Consider the following 27,988-nt stretch of genomic DNA (forward strand, 5'->3'; position numbering starts at 1 on the left):
ACGTTTCAGATATTTCTTTAGAATCACCTTTAACAAATCTTTATCTTGTTGTATGGGTTATTTGAATAGAGAGCCCCTAGGTTAAAAGGGGAGACAAATAAATATACCTTGGGATAAAAAGGGGGTTTATTTTTAGGGAAAAAAAAGGGAATCGCTGAAAATCCCCTATTCATTTACATAGGGAAAAGTGAGCCAGAATCAGTATATTCACCCTACACCTGTGGCCACCGCCTGCAATTAACTTCGTGGGACGGTTGGTTGTTATACAACCACATTCACCAACCAGTTAACGAGTTCCGAGTTCTAGTGTCCACTGTCTAATTTGCTGTTTAACAAGAGATCACGTGGCTTCCTGAACGGGAAGCATGCCCTCGGCAAAGCACCAATGTTATCTTGATTAGATCTTCATTAGGGCAGCCGAGCATTTACCGCTGGTGTATGCCGACTATGACAGGTTAATTTGTTTGGTTTGGTTCCCAGTCTATCTCGGTTCAGACAATGTTGGATCAATGGAAGGAAAGGACAAGCATGCACAGGTTGGAATGTCAACAAGGAATTTATTAACAAGGAAAATAAATGAATAAACAGAAGAACTTTTTATTTCTTTATGGTGAAAATAAGTAAATTCAAATCGATCAAACTAATCTCGAGCAAATAGTGAATTAAACAGGCATTAATGGAAAAACAAAGAGCAGATGCTTTTCAATGTGCCTCACTTACCGATTAACCACGAGACGAGAGTACCCAATAGATCATTAAGGGGGGGGGGGAAGAAATCCCATTTCGCTTACCAAGGCCGGAGTCATCTTGCGTCAAACAAAATGTCCCGAAATGTGTGAGCATGCCTTCGTCCGTTGCCAGCACCCTGCCTTGACGTGCACCCCCCCCCCGCAAACATTCCTGAACGCCAATCGTTGTTACCCCCAGGAACCATGGACGCCAAGAGCAGGTCTTGAGCAGAATCAGCATTAACGGTCAAAGCGTCACCCACCATCAGAAGCCACCAGGAGTCGCAACCAACGGACAGCTGAAGAGAGCTGTGAGACGTTGAGGCGCTGTGAGTACCTGTAAGGCGATGAGGTGCTGTGAGGATATGGAAGGTGTTGAAGCTGTCGCCAGCTCACCAACCGTCTGAATGGAGCTGAAAATATCTATCACTGTCCTATCCCTAAGAGTGGATGATCACCTGTCTCTGTTATCATTTGAGCTCAAGCGTTTGGACATCGGTATTGCAGCACTCTTTGAGGTTCGGAGAGCAGATTGTGGAGAGATCATGGCCGGTTGTTACACCTACTATTGGTCCGGTCGCTCTGATGGTTACCATGCCCAAGGAGTTGCTGTAGCTGTGTCTAATAAGCTGACTCCAATGATAATTGAGGTAACACCGGTCAACGAGTGTATTATGAGACAAAGGATTCATCACTCCTTGGGTGTCATTTACCTGGTGTTGATATATGCTCCAACTGAGGCGAGTGATCTCACCATGAAGGACTCATTGTATGCCACGCTCGAGTCTGTGGTTGATCAGTGCCCCAGGTGAGGCGCACTTCTCGTCTTGGGGGATTTCAATGCATCGACTGGAACTGATATGGATGGTTATGAGACGTGTGTTGTTCTGTTGTGAAGTTTATGAGGTCCCCATGGGTCTGGAACTGTGAACCAGAAGAGTACATCGTTCCTTGACTTTGCAAGAAGTAAAATGACACGTGAAATGACAATTTTAACATGACCAAACGAAACCAATCAACAATCAAAATCCTCCAAGTACCGCGGCCGTCTTCTGACCCGCCTCGGGCGGGCAGCGACGCCAGACGGCCCAGGCTCAGACGCCTCCCGGCTTGGTCGAGGTGACACCCTCGCCGGACGCGCCCATCCGCAACAACAATCGCCCCCGGCCGACAAGCTTGCTCGTCGTCCTCGGGCAGGACTGAATCAGGTGAACAACGCACGGGCGTCATCACGTCCGGCCCTGGCGATACAACGTCTGGCCACGGCGGCATTCCAGGTGGGGATCCCACATCGCTCGGCACGGGGGGGGGGGGGGTGACGCTGAACAGCGATCATGCATTTGGTCCACGTGCCGCTTCCACACCTCCCCACCATCAGTCCGCACCATGCAATTCGCTGGCCCCAGTACCACAGAGACCACAGCCGGCACCCATTTGGACCCGTGGAAATAATCACGCACCATTACCCGCTGTCCCACATCAAAACCGCGCAGCAGCGTCGGGCGCGACACCGCCCCACCCACCGACCCTCCAGGTCGCAGCAAATCCAGCCTGGACCGCAATGCCCGTCCATAGAGACGAATGGCAGGAGAATCGCCGTTGACAGGATGAATAGCGTTCCTGTATTGGAGCAAAAAGACATCGACCACCGTCTGCACAGGTGCAACACCCCCCCCCCCCCTCTGCACAAAGCCCGTTTCAACATTTTAACAAATGACTCTGCCTGCCCATTCGTTGCAGGATGATGTGGTGCGGACCTTAGATGTCGAATACCATTTTGACGCATAAACTCATCAAATACACCTGCGATGAACTGCGGACCGTTATCAGAGACCAGAACCTCGGGTAACCCTTTATTAGCAAAGATCATCCGCAGTTTTTCTCCTGTCATGTTCGCTGATGTATGCTGCATTACTACAACCTCTGGCCATTTAGAGAATGCATCGATCACAATCAAAAACATTTTGCCATTAACCGGCCCCGCAAAATCCACATGGACCCTCTGCCAGGCCCCTCTGGGGTAGGCCATAGTGCTGAAGCTTGACGTGGGTTATCAGCATCTGCTTGACACGTGGCGCAACGCTTAACCAACTGCCCATTGTCTTTGTCCAACCCCGGCCACCACAACAGGCTACGAGCAAGACTCTTGGTCTTCACGACGCCAAGGTGACTGACATGCAGTTCTTCCAAACACCGCTGCCTGAACTTTGGTGGAATCACCGCCCTCATTCCCCACATAACGCACCGTTGGACCAACGACAGCTCTGATGCGCTCGACATGAAAGGCTGAAATGCCGGCGTTGAAGGTAGATCGCTCCAATGCCCCGTAGAAATCGCCTGGACGACACGGGCGAGCACTGGATCATGAGCCGATTCCACCGCGACCTGTTTGGCCGTGATCGGCCCGCTTTGGACCTGGCCCAGCACGAACACATCAACCCGGTCGGCTGACTCAGACGCAGCTGGACCCTCCGTGCACGGCAAGCGCGAGAGCCCGTCGCAGTTTGCATGCTTTTCGGTGCTCCGGAACTGAATATCGTAATTGTACGCAGCAAGAAACAGACACCACCGCTGTATCCACGCAGCCGCTACCACCGGTACCCCGCGTTCGGGTCTCAGGATGAATTGAAGTGGTTTGTGATGCGTCTGCAAAGTGAAATGCCGCCCCAGCAGGTATTGATGAAACCTCCGCACACCCCAGATGAGGCTGAGAGCCTCGCGCTCGATCTGGGCATATTCCCGCTCTGCTGCGGACAGGGTCCGGGATGCAAAACAAACAGGCCGCTCGGAACCATCGTCCATCCTGTGGGAGAGCACTGCCCCGATGCCATATGCAGAGCTGTCGCATGCCAATAAGAGCGGACGCGCAGGCTCGTAGTGCACGAGGACCGTATCCTCTGTGAGCAGCCGCTTGACGCGGTCGAACGCCACCTGGTGTGCAGGCCCCCAGCCCCAGCGCTTGTCCTTCCTGAGCAACCGTGTTAACGGCGCAAGCTGTGAGCTGAGCCCGCGCACAAACCTCTGGTAATACTGGGCCATACCAATGAACGAGCGCAGCTGCGTCTTGTCGCGAGGTGGTGGCATGTGCTGAATCGCCTCCACCTTCCGAGGGCCTTTCAACAGCCCCTCTGGCGTGATGACATGCCCGAGGTATTCCAAGTTCTGCTTGAAGAACGTGCATTTGTCTCTGTTCAAGCGCAGGCCGCACGCCTCTAGCTTTGTCAGCACTTGGGCAATGTTCGCAAGATGCTCGTCCGCCGTTTTCCCCGCAATGAGCACATCATCCAGGTCGGTTTGAGTGGGCAGGCCAATGCAAACCTGATCCATGGCTTTCTGCCACAAGGCCGGGGCCGAAGCAATTCCAAAACAGAGTTTGGTATATCGAGAGAGCCCTTGACACGTGTTGATTGTCAAAAGGTCGCTACTCCCAGGATCCATCGGCAGGTGAAAATATGCATCACGCAGATCAAGCTTCGTGAAGTATTGACTCCCCGCCAATCGTGCATATATTTCATCGATTGACGGCAGTGGATATTGCTCCACGCTGAGCCCCGGGTTAACCGTGGACTTGAAGTCCCCACACAATCAGACGTCTCCATTCCGTTTCAGCACCGTGACGACCAGGGTGGCCCAATCTGAGTACGACACCCGTTCGATCACTCCACAGGCCTCCAGCCTATCCAGTTCACCCTTGACCTTGTCCCGCAGGGCATACGGCACCGGCCTTGGTTTACAAAAACGAGGAACCACCCCCTCCTTCAGGAAGAGCTTTGTCTCCACGCCCTTGAGTTTCCCAAGGTCGTCGCAAAACAAACCTTGATGTCTTTGCAGAATCTTCTCCAACCGATCCTCCCATCGGCTCGGCACGGGTTGCACAAGGTGATTGGCGGCCCAGTCTAGCGTGATGCGGGTAAGCCAGTCTCGGCCGAGGAGAGACGGACCCCTCCCCCGCACGACGTACAACGGAAGCGCGGCGGCCTGGCCTTGGTACCGCACAGACACGTCTGCCATCCCGACTGGCGTTATCTTCTCGCGGGTGTGCGTGAACAGTGTGAGGTCCGACCTGTTGGCTGACGAGGATGGTAGATCGACGAGTCACGGCGCACGGACAAGTGCCCATTTTCGTCGGAGATGACTTTGAATTGTTTTCGGAACAATTGGGGTGCTATTTCCACGCGAATGATGTGGTCAACGAGAGCAAACAGAAGTCGATCTTGCTCGCCTCGCTGTCGGCGGAGCATTATCGACCACTGAGTGATTTGGTGGCGCCAGACAAGCCCAGTGATGACGGGCTGTCGTTTCGGGATATTGTGCAGGAGATGAAAGCACACATGGCACTGGAGAAGTCATTACAGCTGGCTCGATACCAGTTTGATCGCCTCGTGAAAGGTACAGGGGAGCGCGTCGCTGATTTCGTGGCGCGAATGAAGCATTCTTCCGTGGCCTGCAAGTTCACGGCAGAGGAGCGTCCAGCTCGGCTCAGAGATCGTTTTATTTCTGGGTTGCAAGATGCGAAAATGGTTTCGGCGGTTCTACGGCTGAAGGGTGAAGCCATTACATTTACCTTGGCAGTCGACACTGCTACAGCTGTCGAGCAGACTCTCGGAGATGTTCGGGCCATCACCGGCCGCAGCATGCCAGATGGCCCGGGGGCCCACGCAGTGTCGCGAGCGCCCCGGGACGCACGCGCGACCTTCGGTGCGGGTTGGGGCCTGACGTCGCCTCACGAGCGGCGAGGTGACCCTGCGGACGTGTTTGGGATGCGGAGGTCGACACCTGCGCCGTGTGTGCCCGTTTAAAAGCACCGTGTGTTTACGTTGTCACAAGGTGGGTCATCTGAAGCGTGTGTGCCGAGGGGCGTTGGCCACCGTGAAGGTCATGGACGGCAATGTGCGAGGCGACCTCAGTGACCTGGGGCGGAACCGGCAGCCATTGATGGGCCTCTTTTCAATTGGCCCTGCGGCGGCGCGCCCGATGACGGTGGAAGTCGAAGTGAACAACACGCCGATCACGTTTCAGGTTGATACGGGAGCGACGGTGTCGATCATCGGCGAACAGACCGCGCGTAGACTCAATGACCTGAAGCTTATTGTGGTGTCCGAGGTGCAGCGGAACATGGAGGCGAGAGCGTAGCAGTAACTTCGCTTTATTCCGCGTCCGAATGTACATCAATGCCACCCCGAGCGGGCGAGTCATGATGTACAAAAACCCAATCACGTGATACAGCACAAAGACCACCGTCCTTGATGTTGCCAGTGGATGTCTTGGAAGTCACCGTGGGGTGAAGAATAATTTTTTCTCTCCAGGGACACTGGATACCATTGATCAGAGTCGCAGGGCCAGGCTGAATGGCAGAGCTGAGCTGTTCAGGGAGCTGAGGTGTAAAACTGTACGTGCGCTCAGGGTGGACAAGGAGGCCTATTTGCAAGTTATCTGTGATTGGGGAGAGCGTCACCTTCTTCTTCTTCTTCCTCTTTCGGCTGCTCCCATCAGGGGTCGCCACAGCGGATCATCCGTATGATCCGCATAGTGATTTGGCACATGTTTTACGCCGGATGCCCTTCCTGACGCAACCCTGGTCGCCTCTTACGACACAGGGATATGGTACACCTATTTTAACCGGGGTATACACCGGCCCAGTACACTGGTACTCATTTCGCCGACCTCGGAAGGATGACAGGCTGAGTCAACCCCCTGGTGTATTAATTCAGTGGCCTAACGGGGCTTGAACTCAGGACCTCTTGGATCCCAAGCCGCTGCCCTAACCACTGCGCCAACACCAGGCTGGGGAGAGCGTCACCTATGGTCAAGTAATTATTGGGCTGCTTTTAGGGGAATTTGTGCATTGCATTCATCCAAGCCCATCCATTGGTGTACTGCATTGAGAGCGGAGCGTGGTTGGCTCTTGACAGAGGAGTCCGAAGTGAAGGCCCGCTGAACCGGTTACTTTGAGCGGTTGCACAAGGTTGATCCACCAGCTGTTGCGTTGTACTGTTATGGGGCCGAGCGTCGGCTGCGAGCATGACCGCCAGATGGAGCAGCAGGGTCGACTCCACCGAGCACCCGGAAATTAGATCGTACCTTTCCAGAGAACTCCGGCAAGTACGGGTCCCTCACTGGACCGTGAACCGTCAAATCCACCACGCGGTATAGAGTTATTTGCCTTTTTTCAAAATACCTTGAGATACACGTGGCGATTTAACGAGGATCCACACCCTCAACGGCACCCGTACGGAACGAGCTGCTAGCGTACTCGAACCTTGTGTGATCCGAGCGGACGGTCACCAGATTCCGTTGGTCCAAATGCCCCCTCACGGTGGCACCAACGGCCTTACTATTTCTCCAACACGCGTCACGCTAAGCCAATGGAAGGAAACACAGCAACGAACTGAAACATGTAACAAATGGGGTATTTATTCACAATTGGGAAAGGGGAAACACAGAGCAGAATTATACTGACTATAAAAGTAATGCAGTCAATGTGCAAGCAAAAAGCACTTAAACAATTTATACTTACAGACTGGCCTACAGACAGATGCACACCCAAAATAAACACGGGACCCTCCCGCCTCGTGTGGTCTTCTACGAGACGAGAGAACCAGGACGAGACCAGCCGCGTCGAGAAGCGACAAGCCCAGCGTCCACGAGATGCGACCAGTGCTCGAGCAACTCGGTGAGAGGCGACTCACACTCAACCAGATCAGCCGCAATGTCAGGATCAGATCAGAGCAGACGCCGGCGACAGGAGCAGCGCAATCTCCAGTGACAGGACGAGAGCAGACGCTGGCAGCAGGATCTGACCAATCTCTCTCGTTCGTCCCAACATCACCACGCTTTTTCTCTCAGAGGGAGGGGACTCTTCTTCTGTTCACCCGCCCTCTCATTGGTCGGAACCATCGTGCGATTCCCTGGCCACCCTCCATTGGACAGGCGCAGGGTCGGTGGGGCAACTCCCACCCTTCTGTGCGGGATCCCGAGCCGCGGCGTTTGTGGCTCCGCCCACCGCATCACCTCTGGCAGCGTGCCCAATGGCGATCGTGTTGAGGAAGGTGTTGTCGTTGTAAGGGGTGTAAAATGTAAAAGAAAACCCCAACTGTCAAAATAACTCCGCAGCGCATGAACATTTAATTCCCATTAGATTAGGGATGAGAACCCAACTGGAAACACATACTTACCAATATAAATGATCTATGGGGACCTGAATGTTGTGTGCAATGGGTTCCAGATTCGTAACAGTACGTCAGGGGTGTGACAATCCCTTCATCTTCTTGCGCATGGCAGCTTAGCTGCCAGGGTAGCTATCATTTCTTGGAAGCGAGACTGTGTCGCTGATGCAGTCCCTCCACCAGTACACACTGGTACTCATTTCGCCAACCTCGGAAGGATGACAGGCTGAGTCAACCCCCCTGGTGAATTAATTCAGTGGCCAACAGGGCTTGAACTCAGGACCCTGGGATCCCAAGCCACCACCCGAACCACAAAGCCAACACCAGGCTTGTTACAATCCCTGTTGCTGACCCTCCAATCAACTGTGGTCCACCTTCATTTGTGGAAACACACGGTGCGGTGAACCGGTTAAAATGGGGTAAAGCTCCAGGGATCTGTGGCATCCATGCTTAAATTCTCAAGGCTGGTGGAAATGCCAGACTCGTGTCGTTGCATGCAGTTCTGTGCTCTACCTGGAACACAGGCATCATCCAAACTGACTCCAGAGAGGGACAAGGCCCCTCTTCAAAAGGGATGGGTTATCTCCAAGACTGCAACAACGACCGAGGGGAGACGCTGCTCACAGTGCCGGGCAAGGACCATGCTCGGATAATTCTTGATAGGGTTCGCCACCATCTGCTTAAGCACCAGCATCCAGAGCAGTCAGACTTTCCACCAATGAGATCAACGATTGACCGTATCCTTGCTCTTTGAGTCCTCACCGAACGCAGTCGAGAGTTTTTGGGAGGGGCTGCTTGCAGCCTATGTTGATCTTTGTAGATCGTTTGATTCAGTGAATTGGGATGCCCTGTGGAGGATTCTTGGTCTTCGTGGGGTGCCACCAATCTGATCGATCTAATGTCTGAACTCCACTCTGGTACTGAGAGTGCTGTGAGATGTGGTGGTACCAGCTCTGACTTAGTTTCAGTTGTTACTGAAGTTCGTCAGGGGTGTGTCCTGGCCCCCACACTTTTCAGCACTTGTTTGGACTGGATTCTGGGGAGGATGTCTGAGAGATCAAGCTGCAGTGCATCATTTGGGAATGTCAAGATCTCTGACCTTGATTTCGCAAATGTTGCAGTCATCTTTGCGAAGACTCAGGAGATCCTTTTGGGGGCCCTCAAGGTGCTGAATGACGAGTCAGAGCCGCTGGGATTATGGGTTTCCTGGGTCAAAACTAAGGTTGAGGCTTTCAATGACATCTTGGATGCTGCTGTCCTGTTTGTGGTGAGGATGTTGAGGTCGTGGAGAGATTCACTTGACTTGGCAGTGATATTCATGTCTCTGCTGGCTGTGAGCCAGAAGTCAATAGACGTCTGGGTTGGGCCTGGAGAGTCATGGATTCACTGGATCATAGGCTGTGGCGATGCCGGTATCAGTGCGGGAGTACGGAAGTCTGAGTCTTCAGGTCCTTGGTGCTTCCAGTCTTGCTCTATGGATGTGAGACTTGGACTCTGACCATGGATCTGAGATGGAGACTTAATTACTTTGGTGCCAGGTCTCTTCGTAGAATCCATGGCTCTCACTGGTCGGACTTTGTGTCAAATGAGCGGTTGCTGAGCGAGACTCAAATGTGATTTGTTACCTGCATAGTCCGTGAGCGTCAGCTGTGGCTGTATGGACATGTGGCTCATTTTCCTGACGCTGATCCAACTCACCAGATTCTTTTAGCGAGGGAGTCTCGTGAGTGAAGGAGGCCAATGGGCCGACCACGTGCCTCGTGGTTGCAGCGGGTTGATCGGCATCTCACGGAGATGGGGATGGACCATGCATCTGCCTGGAGGATGGCGAGATGGAGGCCCCTGGAGTACCGGTGGAAAGCGACGCACTTTTCTGGCGCATGCTCCCATACCTGACCTGACCTGATCTCAGGCAGTTATTTCCATAAAAGCATGTTGAGAATAAACCCATCCCCTTGTTTGGTGGGAGTCATACTCTTTGATGTGTTGGAGGAGGGCAGAGAACAGGTTCCCTTTCTTTCTTATGTGACAACCTCTTCCCCTTAACAACACGTTCATGATGTATGAATTTACATCAGTTTTCAGTTCTGCATGAGTGGTATTCACCATTCGTGCATGTGATAAGATAACCCTTCGCCCAACGGATACTTGTCGATTCCCTTTCCATCAAGACACATTGGCTTGGGAATACATGATGTATTTACACATTGGACTTGCAGGCCATTTGATCATCACACCTCAAGATTTTCCTGGACAGTTCCTTTTGACGGTCAAACATGGCTGTGGTCTTGGATCATTTACCTCAAATCCGACCTTTTTCCATCGGCGATCGACACCCTGTTCAGCAGCTCTATGGATGCTGACTCTTCTTTCTGTCGGGCTGAACAAAGAGGTCATAATTGCCGTTGATGTTGTGGGCGCTTCGTGTTTCTGCTCGGTGTTCCGTCAGATGGCTGCTTTCTGGCGTTGGTCCAGCCCCCCGAACATGCCATTGCAAGCCAGGCCTGTGTTAATTGGGAGTTGCAGCTCGTATGGTCAGGAGAGAATGTGTCCCGTGCAGCGTCACTGCGAGAATTGACGGTTGGAGGTCACGTGCAGCGATGTGCCAATAGGCAAACTGGCTTTGGCTGAAGTCTGTTTGAGGCTCTGCTCACACTGGTCGCCTATAAAAGGACAGCAGGACTGCCTTGTTGGCAGTTTGTGTGAGATCCTGCTGATGGTTGGGGATAGCAGCAACAGTAGTTGGTGACAGTTGGACTGTTGCTGCTGGTTCTGCTTGGTACTTGGTTCTTGGTTCGTGGGGGTGGACCACGTGACGTCGATTGGTGTTCAAGCCTGTTTGTGGGTGGCTGCATGGCGAGGCAAGGTGCTGGCAGCGGAAACGAGCCAAGCTTTGGAGAGCTCATTTGGAGAGGGAGACCAAGCCACACTCACACATTTTGGGTTATTTTCGGAGACGCACGACAACTTCTGCCTTGGTAAGCAGAGACCAGATTTCTTTATCCCCCTGATTGGTCTGATGGGGACCAATTTCTCGTGTTTCATTGTTAAGTAAGGCATCGTGATGAGCATCTGCTCTTTGTCCATTTTACTTTTAATACTTATTGAATTCCGTATTTGTTTGAAATTATTTTGTAGATTGAGCATTTGATTTGAATTCATCCATTTCATTGACAAGGAAATAAAAAGTCCTTCAGTTTATTAATTTTTCTCAATAATAAATTCCTTGTTGACATTTCAACCTGTCCATGATTGTCATTTCCTTCCATTGATCCTGCATTGGCTGAACCTTTATAGACTGGGTGATTGTAATTTCCAAAGTAATGAACCTGTCAGTCAGCGTGCACCAGCGGTGAATGCTCGGCTGCATTACTTAAGATCGAATCGGGATAGGATTGTTGCTTCACTGACGGCACGTTCCCCTGGCAGGAGGCCGCATGACCTCAAGTTAAATGGAAAATTTGACTGTGGACACTTGAACTTGTGGTTATATGATCGCTATTTGTGGTTATAAAGCAATACACCGCACCACAAAGTGAATTGTGAGCGATGGCCCGAAGTCAGGTTCTTCTGAGGAGAAATGAGGATTAACCCCCTCATTATGCACTCTGTACCCATGGCTGTCATGATATATATATATATATATATATATATATATATATATATATATATATATATATATATATATATATATATATATATATATATATATATATATATATATATATATATACATACAGATACTATATACATATATGTGTGTATTTTCTCATTGTAAACAACTCGTTTTATCTCCTGTAATGGTGGACGCATTATTAAGTCTTGTTCTTACAGTGCAAGTATTGCATACTACCTATTGACGGGGTTTATATGTGGCAGTTTTAAACTTCATGTCCTTACTTATTTTCAGGTGATGTTTATCCTAGAAATGTGGAATCCCGAGGACACAACGGTTCATCTGTCTCAGAAACTTTCAGATGTGCTCCTGCAAAGGAACATTCAGATGTTCATTTTACAAACTGCAGCCCTGTCTGTTCTGCAACAGGTGAGCAGAAATGTGTAAAATAAACATTAACTCTTTTGAATTCTGGGTTTATGAAATTTTTGAAATCGTTCAATATTTTGCACTTTGAGTTTCACGAAAATAACTTCTTGTTTGTTTTTTCAGAACAATCAAGAAGTCCAGTTGGGCAGATACGGTCCAGGAGCAGCTTGAGGGTGAAGATGTTGTCTATTTTGAATTTTCAATCCCAAGAACAAGACTCAAAATACAAGTGTACATCTGTTAAAAACGGCACAAAGATCAATATTAAATTAAACAAACGCAAAAAGGTTATCGATCGGCAAATGTATTATAAGTGTAATACATGCAGTGCAGATTTTACTTCAACAAACATCAAAATACACATGAGGACCCACAGAGGAGAGCGCCCACCCAAATGCTCTGTCTGTGATGAAGGTTTCTCTGAAAAAGGCAGTTTGAAAATGCACATGAGATTCCATACAGGAGAGCATCCTTACAAATGCTCTATCTGTGATAAAGGTTTCTCTGTAAAAGGCAATTTGAATCGGCATATGAGGGTCCATAAAGGAGAGCGTCCTCACAAATGCTCCATATGTGATAAAGGTTTCTCTGAAAAATGCAATTTGAAAATGCACATGAGAATCCATACAGGAGAGCATCCTCACAAATGCTCTTTCTGTGATAAAGGTTTCTCTGGAAAAGGCGATTTGAATAAGCATATGAGGATCCACACAGGAGAGCGTCCTTACAAATGCTCTATCTGTGATAAAGGTTTCTGTCAAAAAGGCACTTTGAATTGTCATCAGAGGATCCACACAGGAGAGCGTCCTTACAAATGCTCTATCTGTGGTAAAGGTTTCTCTCTAAAAGGCCATTTGAATCGGCATATGAGGATCCATTCAGGAGAGCGTCCAAACAAATGCTCCACATGTGGTAATGGTTTCTCTGAAAAAGACCATTTGAAACAGCATATGAGGATCCATACAGGAGAGCGTACAAAAAATCCACACAAAAAGAACAGACAAAAATACACGAACGAGAAAACGAAGCATTCTTTTAATACACCGGAATAAAAGAAGCCCCAGGTACAACACAAAAATATCCGTAAAATAATCGGCAAAGAGTACCTACGCAGAATAAGACTAATTTTGAAGTCTTCCCTCTCTCCAATGAACAAAACCAAAGATATAAACTAACTTGCAGTGCCGGTATTCCAATATGGCCGTGCAATTATAAATTACACAAAACGAACGCTCACCCTAACTATTCAAAGATGTTCCACAAAAACCAATGCATACCGAGGGTGTACTTACCGAGACAAGAATGAGGAGGTCGTGTGATGGAGCTTAACCAAGTGCACAGAACATCATGTGTCAGACCAGCGGAGTGTGTGAAAATCTCAACAGACAATCGTATGAGATTTGTACACGACCAAGAAATCAACAAACCAGAAAAGGGATCCTTATTCCATTTGGCAACAAACTTAAAAAAAAACTGGTGTAAATGATGGATACTGCATAGGAAAACGAAACAGAAAGAAACACAGCCCCAATGATTGCAAAGAAGAAGAAAAAAACGACAAAAAGAAATACACTGAACAACAAATTTCAAAAATTTTTTTTTACTGGAGATGTGTAAAGTGATTAAGACTAATTTGGGTACGCTGATTTCAAAAATCATAACCGTTTTGCTGTATCACGTCAGGATTTTCAGGAACAGAAATATTCCCATTGCCTAGAAGTCAGGATTTCAATGAAATTTACATATGTCTTTAACATGTCTATTTCGTACAATTGTTGTTAACTTGTGTTATATTTCTTTCTTTCAGATAAAGATGAGTAGGCGTTCCTGTACCAATCATCCTGACAACTTCTGTTATGTCTGTGGTCGGTATACCAAAAAGATCAACAGCGAAGTATATCTACAGCAGTGAAAATGAAGGCCGCCTACTTTCACTACTTCGGGTGTAAGGTGGGGGACCAAGAACAGAGCTGGGCACCACACATCTGCTGCACAAGCCGTCACACAACCTTGACTCAGTGGTTGGTGGGCAAGTGCGCGAGCATGCCATTTGCGGTGCCCATGATATGGCATGAGCCGCAGAATCATCATGATGATTGTTATTTCTGCTGCACAAGCATCGCCGGCTTCAACAAGAAGAATAAAGGTCACATCAAGTACGCTGACTGCGTCTCTGCTCGTAAACCTGTGCCTCATGATGACGAGAACCCAGTTCCAACACCTCCAGCTGATCAGAACATAGCTGTAAGCAGTGGTGAAGAGGATGGTGATGATGAACCTTTTGAACCCGACACTCAAGAATCACACCTTCTGAACCAGGGAGACTTAAATGATCTTGTAAGAGATCTCTCGCTGTCAAAGGCGAAGGCAGAGCTGCTTGGATCAAGGCTGCAGCAGTGGAATCTACTTGAACCTAACACCAAGATATCCTTGTTCAGAGCACGTCAGAGACATGGCTGAGTTCTTTGAGATGGAAGACACGATGACATTCTGCAGTGACATCAACGGTCTGTTGAAAGAACTTGGGTGTGATCACGATCCTGCAGACTGGCGCCTCTTCATCGACTCGGGGAAGAACAGCTTGAAGGCTGTTTTGCTCCACAATGGCAACGAGAAACCGTCAGTCCCACTGGCTCACGCGTTCGGCATGACAGAGACCTATGAGACTATGCGGCAGCTGCTTGATTCCATCAAGTACAATGACTTCAACTGGCACATCTGCGGAGACTTGAAAGTGGTGGCGCTGTTGTTAGGGCTGCAGTCAGGCTACACGAAATACATGTGCTTCCTTTGTCTCTGGGATAGCAGAGACGATAAGAATCACTGGACGAAGAAAGATTGGGAAGAGCGAAAAGAGCATGTACCTGGTCGACACAACATGAAGCATGTCGCCCTTGTCGACCCAGCCAAGGTTTTCCTTCCACCACTCCACATAAAGCTCGGCTTGATGAAAAGTTTTGTACGGGCAATGGATCTGAATGGGCGTGGGTTTTTATACCTCAAGGAAAAGTTTGGCAACACCTTGTCGGAGGCCAAGATCAAGGCTGGTGTCTTTGTTGGACCGCAAATCCGACAGATTATGAAGGACGAAACTTTTCCGACAACTCTAAACCCCAAAGAGCTGGCAGCGTGGAGGAGCTTCAAAGCTGTGACGGACAACTTCTTGGGGAACGAGCGCGCGGACAACTATGAAGAAATAGTGCAGCAGCTGCTGGAGTCCTTCAGGAAACTTGGCTCCAGGATGTCCCTGAAAATCCATTTCCTACACCAGCACCTAAACTTCTTCCCTGACAACTTGGGAGCAGTCTCGGACGAGCACGGCGAGCGATTCCACCAAGAGATTTCACTCATGGTGACGCGTTACCAAGGGCGGCATAACCCGAACATGATGGGCAATTTCTGCTGGTTCCTGCATCGTGAAACTGACACAGAGCAGCACAAACGCAAAGCCAAATGCCTAAAGCATTTTTAATTACATTCTAGTGGAGTTTTTCTGTAATTTCTATAATTTTGAAGCATTCATGATGAAATAAATGAATAAATGAATTTTTGTAAATTTCATTGAAATCCTGACTTCTAGGCAATGGGAATATTTCTGTTACTGAAAATCCTGACGTGATACAGCAAAACGGTTATGATTTTTGAAATCAGCGTCCCCAAATTAGTCTAAATCACTTTACACATCTCCAGTAAAAAATTTTTGTTGTTCAGTGATATCAGCAGATATACTCTGACAAATGGGAGTGATAAAAGAGCAGGAAGATTTAAAACGGAGCTTGACAGGACAAGGATTGACAAGGAAGACGCAGTGGAATGGCTAATTAATTGGGATGGAGAACGAGGCATCATAAATGCTCATCATCACAAACAAAACACAAAAAGGAAAAGTCAGCACTGTTCTTTGAGGTTTCAGTTTCCAATGACTGGAGGACATGCCACAGAAATCAGGAAAATGACAAAATACCAGGATCTGAAAAATGAGCTCAAGAGGACCTCAAAATTTAAGAAAGCTGAAATTGTACCAGTTATAGTCGGCGTGAAAATTATACCAGTGATAGTCAGAGCTCGATGAATGATAAAGAAAACCCTAACTGAGTACTTGAATATCACTCTGGGAATATCATTCCAAAGAAGCTACAAGTGGAGGCTGTCAGAGGTTCAGTGAAGATTTTGAAAAGAGTCCTTGGAACGAGGCGATGAGAAGGACATTTCAGTTTGCTTTATGAATCATGATCCTTTACCAAAAAGGAGGTGGAGATATTGAGTTCTGAGAGAACTTCCTCTCACCTTTTGAAATCCAAAAAACAGAACAACCAATGAGAGCCAAAAAAAATCTCTCAAACAAACAAACAAATTAAATGAAAGAGGAAAAGACCAGCAGTTTGAAAATTTATTCCAAAGAGTGAATCAAAAACGAAGGAAATGGAAGCAGACTGTTGCAATCACCCCAGAAACAGATGAACTACTTTTGGAAAGGGATTTATGAAAATTGAAAAGAACACAACAAGAAGGCGGAACAGATCCAAAACTTGTGAAAGAAGAAGCGACATCGAGAGGATATTTATTCCTCAAGTGATAATTGCCAAACAGAAAATTATGAAACACACCAAGATGCCAAAATTCAAAAGCCCTGGTCTGGATGGCATCCCACATTTCTGCTGCTCTTCACAATCACTACATTGAGCTTATCCCAAGGAGAAAAGGCAATGGATGAATGGCAGTCCAATCCTGATCTTCCCTTCTGAGTTTTCAACATGCAAAACACCATTTTAATTCCTCTCTCATCCTGACCCACTGTCTTTCGATCTTCACTCATTCACTGTGTCTTTTGCACATGAGAAGGAGGAAAACATTCTCTCAACTCTCGACTTTTTGTTATATACATGGTGTCTGCTCATGAAATATCTCAGACACCAAACAGATCGGGTCACAACATAACAAAGGGAACAGCAGTAGAAAGGGGAAACGTCAGCAGCAGGGTGGAGGGGAAAAATAGATGGAGACTGACAAATATGGGATGCAGGTAACGATGAGGGTAAGAGTAAGGGGTGGACAAGTGGGACGCATTAGTAAAATGTTGGAAGTACTGAGGGATTGTTTACCGGGTGTAGAAAACATCATGCTTTTGGATGGGTGATGACTTGAGATGGTGGTGAACAGATGTCTTCAAGACCTGGAGGGAAGAATCAGATTGAATCGAGTGGAATGTAGTTCCACAGGTGAGGAAAAAGGAATACATGAGTGCAAGTAAGCAGTGGTTCTGGATTTTGGCGGTTGAACTCTGAAGGGGTTGATGGAAGACTGCGTGCATCCTGCACATACCTCGGCGAGAAGATGCACATGGAGGGTGCAGTACCAGAAAAGTCGGAAGAAGATGGAGACCACCGACCTGTTGGCAATGGTGAAGTGATAGTCTCAGCTTCATCGTGAGAAATTCCAATGATCTTGAAAGCTTTCGTTTCCACGGCTTCAAGCTGAGCAAGATGTGAGCCACGGGAGCCAGCCCTGACGAAAGAGCAGTACTCCATTAAGCTGTGGATGAAAGCCTCGTCGGTGGATAGGAGCTCAGGTGTGCCAACGAAGGACTCTGCATGAGGGAGGATGTCCCGTCTGGTTTTGGAGGCCAACTTTGAAATGTGGCTTGCTTTGAGTGAGACCCAAGAGTTTGAGCGACAACCTCTTCAAGAGGGTTGTTGAGAAAGTCGATGGGTTTGTGGTAGTCATTGGGGAGCGAAAGGGGAAGAGACAAAGATGTTAAACCAGTTTGTGATTTTTGTCAAGGTCAAAATTGAGGGAAGAGGTTTCTGTCTGTCAGAAGGATGAGGGATGTCACGTTAGAGAGTGGAGCCATTCGCAGAGATAATGAGGATTTTCCAGCGAGTCTGTGATATCATTGAAGATTAGGAATAAGATGGGGCTGAGAACACTGCATTGGGGGAAGTCCAGCCTTGACAAGGAGAGGAGAAGAAAGAGTTCTGGTGAGAGCCCCGTGTTGGCTTCAAGAGTGGAGTTGGCCTTGGATTCAATAGGAAAACAGTTTGGAGAGCATGTGGGATGCCAGACCATATCGAAAGCTCAAGATATGCCCAGAGAGATGGCTTTTATATGTCTGATATTGAAGGCCTCCAACCATTGTTGAGAAAGTAAAAGTAGCATGTGCAAGTTGGTTTGACCTGGTCTGAATCCAAATTGATGACTTGAGATGAGACCTTTGGATAAAATGAATGATTTTACGTCAACTGCGATCATTGATTCCAATACATTGCTATGATTGCAAGTGAGCTTCCAGTGTTTGAAGAAAATATTTTAAAATTCTTTTCCAGGCCTCTTGTTAGGTTTTTCCTGCATTAATCGAAGTGCAGCCAAGTGAGATTTCGCTCAAAAGTTCTGCAGGTTTAAAAAAAAAACAAATGCAGAAGGTGAAATGGGAACGACTTGTCTTTCTTCAACAGTTTATTGAGCATTGCAGGTGGAGATTGTTGAAAAACCCCAAAGATAAAATGAAAACTCTGTCAAGATGCAGTCATTGATAATTTAGGTTACAAACTTCAGGGAAATACTTTCATGTATTCAATGATAGATGCTGTTACATTAAATATAGTTGAGGAGTAAACATGTTACTGATGCAATCGACGAGTCTTTGAACAATTTTCATTAACTATCTCCAGTCATAAATTCCTGTGTTCACCAATAAAGACATGATCGTTTAAAGACAAATGTACATTCCAATCAGATAAATGACTGCATTTATTCGACAGTTGAACAGTAAAAATATTCCAGCAAATCAACCAAGAACAGGAATAGTAAAATTGTTCTCTAATAAATGATCCAAAATACACAGGCATCATGAAACTGCTTGTTTTTACTGAATGCCTTAGTTAGTACTGTATTTCCAAACTCAGAATATGCAATTTTGTAATGCTGTGAGAAATTTGTGCAGTATTTTTTGTATCAATATGAACATTACAGCAATAACAGGCAAACTATTCAATGATATCAAAGAACCATATCACACCATTAGCGTGGTCAATCCAAAAATGCAATCCAACAAAAGAAACTTATATCGCACATGAAGTGGGGTTGTGGAGGAAAAATTATTAATTATGTCTTGTGACATGTATAATATGCTGCAACAACCATTTTCTGTCATGTTTGGTCATGAACTGATGATACTCATTTTCTCTTGTGTGCTTTTAAATGCTTGTAAAGTACTCATCTATTGCAAAGCATTGTAATTAACTAAAGTCGATTTGTCCTCATGTGTGGTGTTGTTCACAAAGAAGAATCATGGAAGTGTGTTTTATAACCCACTCGCCAAGTAACCGGGCAGGTTGGAATGCTCGGCTGATAAGCTCGCAGCTGCAAAGCTCAGGGTAGTTGGGGTTGCTTGCCTATATATATATATATATATATATATATATATATATATATATATATATATATATATATATATATATATATATATATATATATATCCCTATCTTGTCAAGCATTGTAACATGTCCTCCATCTCTCACAATGTTGATTTAGAGCAGGAGCCAAGTAAGATTTAATGGTTGTGAGAGTTCCAAAAGGTTTGAGATGATTGAGGTTTAAAGTGACCCTAACTAACCACAAAAACCACATTCTTAAGTAAATCTAATGCGGGATGAGATAGGGGGTGCCACTCGAATTACCCCCAAAATGTCATTTAATTGTTGTAAAAGTTCCAAGCATAATTCCTTTGCTCACATTCTCATCCATTACTCACTGATCTCAGTCGAGGACATCTCACTGATCCCAAATCCATTACTTCAGAAAAAATATTTTGTGGGAAAGGCCATTTTAGATGCATGCTAATTGGGGCTTATTAGCCATTTAATTGCTCTTTAAGATCCATCATTGGAACCAAATGCAAAATGTCGAGTGAAGTCCCCTGATTTAGAATCACCAACTTAAGAAGAAAAAATGTGGGGAGAGTCCACTTAAGATGAGGTCAGATGTAATCAGTCATAGGGTTATATTGTAATATCTGTAATCCATTTCAATGAAGCTTGCCCTCAGGATTGCATTCTTGCATACCTGTTATAGTATAGTGCGCTGGATGTAGACAGGTCACAAAAATGTTGGTAGATTTTTTACCATACCTCCCGGTACTAACACTGACTGATGAGCTTGTTGTTAGGCAAGTCAATATTTGGCCTATTTGGCTCCACATACTGAGATAATATCAGTGCTGCCATCTATTAACAATTTTAATCCAACATTAAAACAAAGGAACCAGTTCCTTCATCAATAATTGACAATGTGTTGCTTACTATCCAACACAAATGAGGGCTGCTTTATCTTAAGGTATAAAGGACACTGCAGAGCCCCTTGGCGAGGTAAGTTCAAAACAAGTAAAGTACTGGTAATTAGTAAAAGGCCTTCAATGACATGCCAATTTCAGTTTTCTCAACATGCATGCATATGGTATGCCAATGCTGAAATAATCTCATTTGTTCAATTGTAACCTGGTATCGATCTGTTTTTGCGAAAAAAAATTCAGAATAAGTTGCATTTGGCCTTATTGGTTTACTTTGCAGACGAGATAATGGTCGAGTTGGACCAGCATTTGATACAGTGCGTGAGGTCACAGCCAGTGTTAAGATCACACGAACACCTGATCCTGACACCTTACACTCAAGATCACACCAGTTGTGACCTGCTTACAGAATCTTGGTGTGATCCCTGGATCACACTAGATTGAAGTGTGATTACAGGTCAGAGCCAGTGTTGGGTGCTAGGATCACACCAAGTGTCACACCGTAAACCCAGCTCAGATTTAGCGATCAGAATTTCTGTATTCATTTCCATTTGCCTTAACACTTGATCACTCAGGATCAAGGGGTGTTGGAGGTCACAACCTTCCAGATCAGCCGTCTTTGTTTTCTGTATCTTGTATGCCTGTTATGCGGATTTGTGTTTGGCAAATAAAATATATACAAGTTTTTGAAGTTTAATTGAATTTTAGGCTATTTCATTTCACTGTTGGACCATCACAGCCTGCACAAAACTAGGCCCAGGACACAGATTTGGGGAAAGCTAGTTCACTTCAAAAGAGCTGAAGATGAACAATAATGAAACCTAGCAAAGCCCTTCTTTTTCAGGCTGCATGTATCTGTCAGCTGCAGATCACAAACCTAGAATATTTGTGAACATGACGGTATCGGTCGGAAACTTTTTGCATCTAATACTGTATCATCAGTTGTTGACAAAGTGATTATGAGAAGTATGACGTGCTCAGCAATGCTGGTGGATGCGTTTTAATTGACAGTGTTCACTCTGGTAACAAAAGCAAAGCTATGGCTCTTGCAAACTCTATTATTTGTGATTTTAAAACTTTATTTTGGTGTTGCAGACAACGATATTCGAATGTTTCTGACCAGATACATTCTGTTTCTTGTACCCCTGGACTAGAAATTTGTAGGATGGTGAATACAGTTGTGGGATTTTATTTTTAATCCATGCAAAATAGTTACAGTGGAACCTCCTTTAACGGACACCTCTGCCAGGAGGACAACCTCTCTATTAAGGACACCCAATCTCGTCCCAAATTGGTCATTTCCATTCAATTTGACCTCTGTAATCAGGACACCTCACTATTAAGGACAACGTTTGTCAGTCCCAAGAGTGTCCTTAATAGAGCGGTTCTATTGTACCTCCCACTTAATTTCCTTTCAAGACCAACCATGCAAACACAACATGTTTGTCAGCCTTTCAAGATAGGGATATTATTTAAAATATCACATGCGTTGGATTTGGCAAGTTGAAACTTTTCAAAACACTTGGAAATGTGCATTTATGGTGGATGCCATTCATGATGTGGACCTGCATTTTCTCTATTTTCTGGAGGATATACCGTACCAAATAAATGGAGTATAATTTTTTTTATCTTGTCTTGCCTGTTTCGATATTACTTGCAGTTTCATAATCGGTGCCCTTGCTTCGCAACCATGATAATTACATCTGACCTCATCTAAAGTGGACTTTCCCACATTTTCATTCTTCTAAAGTTTGTGATTCTAAATCTGTGGAATTTACTATACATTTTGCATTTGGTTCCAAGGATGGATCATTCAGAGTAATTAAATCGCTAATTAGCCCTAATTAGCATGAGTCTGAAATGACCTTTCCCACAAAATATTTTTTATTTACTAATAGATTTGGGCTCAGTGAGATGTCCTCCACCAAATAGTAAAGAAATTATGCTTGGATCTTTCAGAATAATTATATGGCTAATAAAGCACTAATTAGCGTTTAACCTCATCTGAAGTGGACTTTCCCAAATTTTTTTTCTTCTTAAGTCGGTGATTCTAAATCAGGGGACTTTACTCTGCATTTTGCATTTGGTTCCAATGATGGATCTTTAAGAGCAATTAAATGGCAAATTAGCCCTAATTTGCATGCATCTTAAATGACCTTCCCCACAAAATAAGTAATGGATTTGGGCTCAGTGAGATGTCCTCTACCAAATAGCAAAGGAATTATGCTTGGAACTTTAACAACAATTAAATGGCATTTTGGGGGTAATTCGAGTGGCGCCCCCCCCCCCCATCTCATCCCGCAGTTTATTTACTTAAGAATGTGGTTTTTGCTGTTAGTTAAGGTCCCTTTACACCGAAATCACATCAAACCTTTTGGAACTCTCGGAACAATAAAATCTCACTTGGCTCCCAGACTAATTTGTCAGTTCCCCATCCCTCTTCCTATTGAATACTGTGTTTGGTCATAAAATACTGCACACAGCTGTGTTTTCTCAGAACATCCCACCTTTTACCTTGAGGCTGGAATGTTCTCGGCTTGGAAACATCTTAACAGGCCATTGAGATATCGGTAAGCTTATATAGCAAGTACTGTTCTTTGTGGAACGCATGTCCCCTCCTTCACTCTTTTTTTAATACAAATAATTTTGCTCGAAATATGAAAGGTTTGGATAAACAGAATGGAGTGAAGGACTTTCACAGCATCTCACCTGGTGTTGATCTGTGTATTTGTTTCTTGCAGTGTACACGTAAATAAGTGATTCACCTCTCACTGGAGCTGGTGTTATTGGAGTGGCGTTCGATTCCAGTGATTCCACCAAAGAAGTTGGCGCAGTGAGCAAGGCTCGCAACATTCCGGTGGTGGTGTTGGTGGAGGGGGGGTGGGAGACCAGAGGTCAAGGTGACATAGGTTGAGGTGGTGCGGATGCAGGTGGCCAGCTGAAGGGGCAGGAAAGGGGACCGCTACTAATTCCCTTCTCTGACCCTTTCACTGGGTCCTGCATTCATTCAAGTCATGTGCCTTACCTCTGACCAAACTAGGTGACGTGAGCCTGAGGAAATTGAGTTGTCATTTATTGGGAGCTTCGCGCTGTAAGATCTGAATTCAAACCAGGTTTTGGCAATCCGTGCCGGGAAAGCTGGATTTCGTGACCCATTCCATGAAGCTGGATTGTGAGAAATCCATGCCAGGTTTGAATATTTTGATCTGGGCATTCGAACATTCGCGGGGCGTGGAGAGCCGCTCCGCTGATTTTTGAATCGTAGCACGAGCAACTGAAAGGTGCCTGCTGATTCTTAGTTGGCACGTAAGTGAGGTTCTGCATGAGGTTTTGACGCTCAATGCACTGTGCTTTCGGTTGTTGTTGATCAGTGCTGTATACTGAGTGGTGTGAGATCTGGAATCTTGGAACATCTATTGAGTTATGCAAGGATCAAGGACCCTTGGCTTGAGGTGTCCAGGATTCAGATGAGTGCAGGAGGACTTGAAGTCCCATGGGTTAACATCATTTTACATCAAGTTTAAGGGCCCCTTTTTGCTGCTGGATGGATGGATGATTGTGACTTGAACTTTTAAGGATCGTTTTTGCTGTTTGACAAATGTATAAGCCTGGTGTTGACTGAATGGTAAGGATGGTGAGCTTGGGTCATAGGATCCTGAGTTGAAATCCTACTCTGCTGTTGAATTAATACCAGGAAGGGTTGACTCTGCCTGTTACCCTTCCGAGGTCGGCAAAATGAGTGCCAGTTTGCTGGTATCTTATGTTGGCGTGGCGACCTGCCCAGGATTGTGCCCAATAGCCAAGGAGACTGTGTATGAGGCACCAACGCTCTTCACAGAGTATGGTCCCAATGGATGAATGTATGACGGTGATTTGTATTTGTAAAAACACATGAATTGTGTGTTCAGGATGATTGTGGAATTGAGTCTTCTCAAATATATTTGATCATTGCCTGAAACTGTTTTGCAGTGGAACAATGTGGAATGTTTTATGGTGGTATAAGGTCAATGTTCTGAACGTATTGATGAAATACTTTGTATAGAACGTTTCAGTGTGTGTGGGTACGCATGTGCGTCAGTTTGTCTGTGCTCGAAGTATATCATGAATAAGAAAACTGCCAAAAAGGTAAATTGGAAAGTGTTTATGACAGGGAGTTATGATTGTCAGAGAAGATCACCTTGATAAAGTGTAGAGTATATCCAGTGATGCTATGACAAATGCTGCTGAATATTTTAAAAGACAAGAAAATACAGTTGTGTTCTGTGTGGGAGAATTATCATGAATTTGTAATCTTCACTGGCCCCATGAGGTTTGGTGTGTGGGACACGGAGCGTCCAGAAGTGTGCAGGGTCTGTGCCTGGCTGTGCAGCTGTAAAGGTGGAGTTGGCGGAACAATTGATAGTCAGGGGTTGTATAAATTGTTGAAGAAATTTCCTCTTTAAGCATTTGTAATCGGTGTTGTCAGCTCAGTGTGAACAAATAAAGACATTGTTCCTCACTCATAAAATATTATTTGAACTTTGGTAAAATGCTTCAGTTGAAAGGATTCCCTTGTAAATATGATTATCCACATATTCTGTTCCATTTGTTTTTTGTAAACCATCCATCTACCTTCAATTGAGATTGATTTGTCATTTTTTTAAAAAAAAACCATGCAACAACCTGGAAATGTTGCATAAGTTCCACGAAGACTTCAGTACATCATTTGGTGCATGGTTAAACATAACTTTAGATATTTCTAATTCAGTTCATAAATTTAATGAAGATGATGCATGGCTTTTTGTGTTGACGCATTGTGGGAGCTGCTGAGGTTCTATGAGTCGCGCCAGTCAATGTAATGTTGTTCTTTATCAACACTGAGGACGTACCGAAGTAATGATTCACTCCCTTGTTCTGTGTAACTATCTGTACCTCCAAATCCTATGGAACCTCAAAGGGGCTGTTGTGCTCTTTTCTGATTGGCTGTTCTTGGGCCTTGCCGACATTGTTACCTCCACCACCGAAGGTGAAGGTGGTTATGTTTTCACCCCTTGATGTTCAGTTTGTCTGTGCGCAGGATATCTCAAAATGTTGTGGACGGATTTGGATGATATTTTGTGGAAAGGTTGTGTGTGACATGAAAAAATTGATTTAATTTTTGAAGATCCGAATCCAGATCCGGATCTGATAATTTCAGTGATTCTTCACCATTGAGAGATGGGGCTAAACTAATATAAAGCACAATATCTCAATAAGTTGTGAACAGATTTAGATGAACTTGCTGGGCAGATTGAGTGTGTGTCAAGGAAGAATTTATTTGATTTTGGTGAAGATCCGAATCCAGATTTGGCTGCAAGAATTACTTCATTTTCGAAGTGATTCTTCACCATTGAGAGACGGGGCCAAAAACGATAACATGATGTTCCAAAAAGTTAATGGGCCTGATCTGTTCATTGTGACATTGTGTGGCAAAGGTGTGCACTCTACCAAGTACCCTTCCAGTTAATGTTCTGAAGGTCTCTCCACATTTCTCAGAGGCAAAAGTGAAGGCTTACCTTCACTCTCACAGAGATTTGTTGTATGAGAACCTTCATTGTCATCATCGTGTGCTGTGTGAGTTCGTGCATGAGCGAGTGCCCATTGAGACACAAAAGAAACATTGGCTACCTGTGAGGAAAGGTGAGTACAAAAGGCAGAATGTGAAACTGAGGTTAAGAGGGTTGGGAGAGAGAGTGCACAGGCAGGGTCATTCACCAATGTGTGTTCCGTCCATCGGATGGACATTAAATGGGAGTCCCATCTGCCGGCATGAGTTTGTGGATGTTAAACATCCCACGGTGTCCATCGCGAAGAGTTGGCGAGCTATCGCTGGCATCCTGAACAAATTACAAATTTCTTCCCTAACCAGTGGAGGGCACTGTATCAGCGGTGCATCCACACCCTCAGATGATGATGCTGCTCTGCTGCCTTGTGCTGTACACGAAGGAAGAAGAAGACTTCTTTGATTATCAAATATAAACCCCTTTAATATCGATCCAAAAATGTAATTTTATCTTCTTTATTGCTGTCCAACACTGTTTCAGATACATTTGTGTGTTTTTCCACCATTATTCCTCTTATCGTTTTCCTGAAGAGAATTCTCCATTCATAAATTGATCTGTGTCCAACAGGGCTGTTCAGAGGGACTGAATTTACTTCTGAACTGTCCAGTCTGATTTGATGATCATCCTGACCATACAGTGTTGAATGAAGAGCTCCTCTTGCTCGTGAAGGCTCGTGTCTAACTGTTTGTTGGATTTTTGGTTGGACAACGTGTTGATGTCCGAAAAGTCATCTTTCCCTCGCTTCTAAATGCGGATAGGAATGTCTTTCCTGGTGATTCCATCTGTTTCATGAAATAACATTGGTGCTTCGTCCGTGGGACATTTGGTCACACATGAGCAGTCCCTCAGATGGACCTTGTGCTTCGTGTCCCAACTGTTCGTATTAGTTTGGAGAAACAAAACATTTTCGATGTCTTTCATGAAGAGTTGGCAAGTTATTTCCAGCACTCTGAAAAAATCACAACAACCTGCCTTTATCAACTCCAATCACATCAGGCTTTACCAACTCCAATCACATCAGGCTTTACCAACTCCAATCACATCAGGCTTTACCAACCACTTCCTGAAAGAGTGAGCCCAATCTTACATGTTCTGAGTCCTTGACCTCTTACTCGGAGACATGGTATCCGAGCAACTGGTTCATCAAGAAGAAGAAGAAGAAGAAGAAGAAGAAGAAGAGCAATTTTTGAAATTGACGTCTAATTTCCACAATTCACACACATCTGAACACTGTGGTATTCTGTGCATTGATATTTTTCTTTTACATCATTTGTTTTGTGTTGATTTTACCTCTTCTTTCCAGGATCTCTCAATTGGAGTGAAGATGAAGAGAATGATGATGGTGATGGGTCTGACTCGAATGAGGATGAGCTCACTGTTCAGCATAAAGTGTGAAGCAAGATATTGGATTACCTTTACACAAGGCTTGGTGTTGGCTTGACGGGTAAGATGGCTGGCTTGAGATCTTCGGGTCATGAGATTGAGTCCTGACTGCACCGATGAATTAGCACCAAGTGGGTTGACTCAGCCTTTCATCCTTCTGATGTTGGGAAAATGAGTACCGGCTTGCTCGTTATAGGGGCACTGCATCAGTGGCACATTTCCCTCTCCCCTCTCCCCCAGAAAATGATACAGCACCAGGCTGAACACAAACACACCAGAGAGGCACTCGGAAGAGTGCATACCTCCTCCATGTAACACCTGATCCACAAGAACATTTTGGACCCAATACATTATTTATATATATATATATATATATATATATATATATATATATATATATATATATATATATATATATATATCATGCCATGCAGTCCAATGTCGTTTTTGTCCAAATCTCTCAATGGTGAAGAATCACTTCATATACAAGGAAATCAGACACAGCTGGAGGCCATTCAGCCCATCATACCTACTCGAACACCACACCCATTGATGAACACAAGATCCAAGGAAGAAAATGCAAAAAACGTTTTCAATTTTTTTTTTTTTTTGTAGTTTTTGTATTTTTTTTTCTTTCTTCTTTTTTCTCCCCTTTAGGGGAGGGGGCATGGGCTTGTTTAAAAACACACATCCCCCCTTGACAAGACCCCAATGAACAGCACTCCGCATGTATGCACACAATCGCCCATCAATGTTCAAACTCCCAAAAAGTCTGATCATCATCCCTCAATCACATCATC

At 45.4% G+C, this 27,988-nt stretch overlaps 3 protein-coding genes across 6 annotated transcripts in view; 2 read left to right on the plus strand and 1 right to left on the minus strand.

The window, feature by feature from the left end:
• Positions 1-13,506, plus strand: part of LOC147021018 (uncharacterized) — a 30,258-nt gene extending 16,752 nt beyond the window's left edge. For all 3 annotated transcript variants that reach the window (XM_085893596.1, XM_085893593.1, XM_085893595.1), the window contains 2 exons: positions 11,805-11,939; positions 12,063-13,506. In XM_085893596.1, the coding sequence (XP_085749722.1) occupies positions 11,805-11,939; positions 12,063-12,991 (1,064 nt within the window). In that variant the 3' untranslated portion in view covers positions 12,992-13,506. The remainder of the gene's footprint in view (positions 1-11,804; positions 11,940-12,062) is intronic.
• Positions 1-24,730, plus strand: part of LOC147021012 (uncharacterized) — a 420,342-nt gene extending 395,612 nt beyond the window's left edge. For both annotated transcript variants that reach the window (XR_015061309.1, XR_015061308.1), the window contains one exon: positions 15,663-24,730. The gene's annotated coding sequence lies outside the window, so the exon portion shown is untranslated. The remainder of the gene's footprint in view (positions 1-15,662) is intronic.
• Positions 1-27,988, minus strand: part of LOC147021019 (uncharacterized) — a 49,979-nt gene that overhangs the window by 2,499 nt on the left and 19,492 nt on the right. The window lies entirely within an intron of this gene.

The sequence above is a fragment of the Eptatretus burgeri genome, chromosome 8 (assembly GCF_056783735.1).
Source record: "Eptatretus burgeri isolate ZD-2024b chromosome 8, Ebu_testis_v1, whole genome shotgun sequence".
Lineage (NCBI taxonomy): Eukaryota > Metazoa > Chordata > Myxini > Myxiniformes > Myxinidae > Eptatretus > Eptatretus burgeri.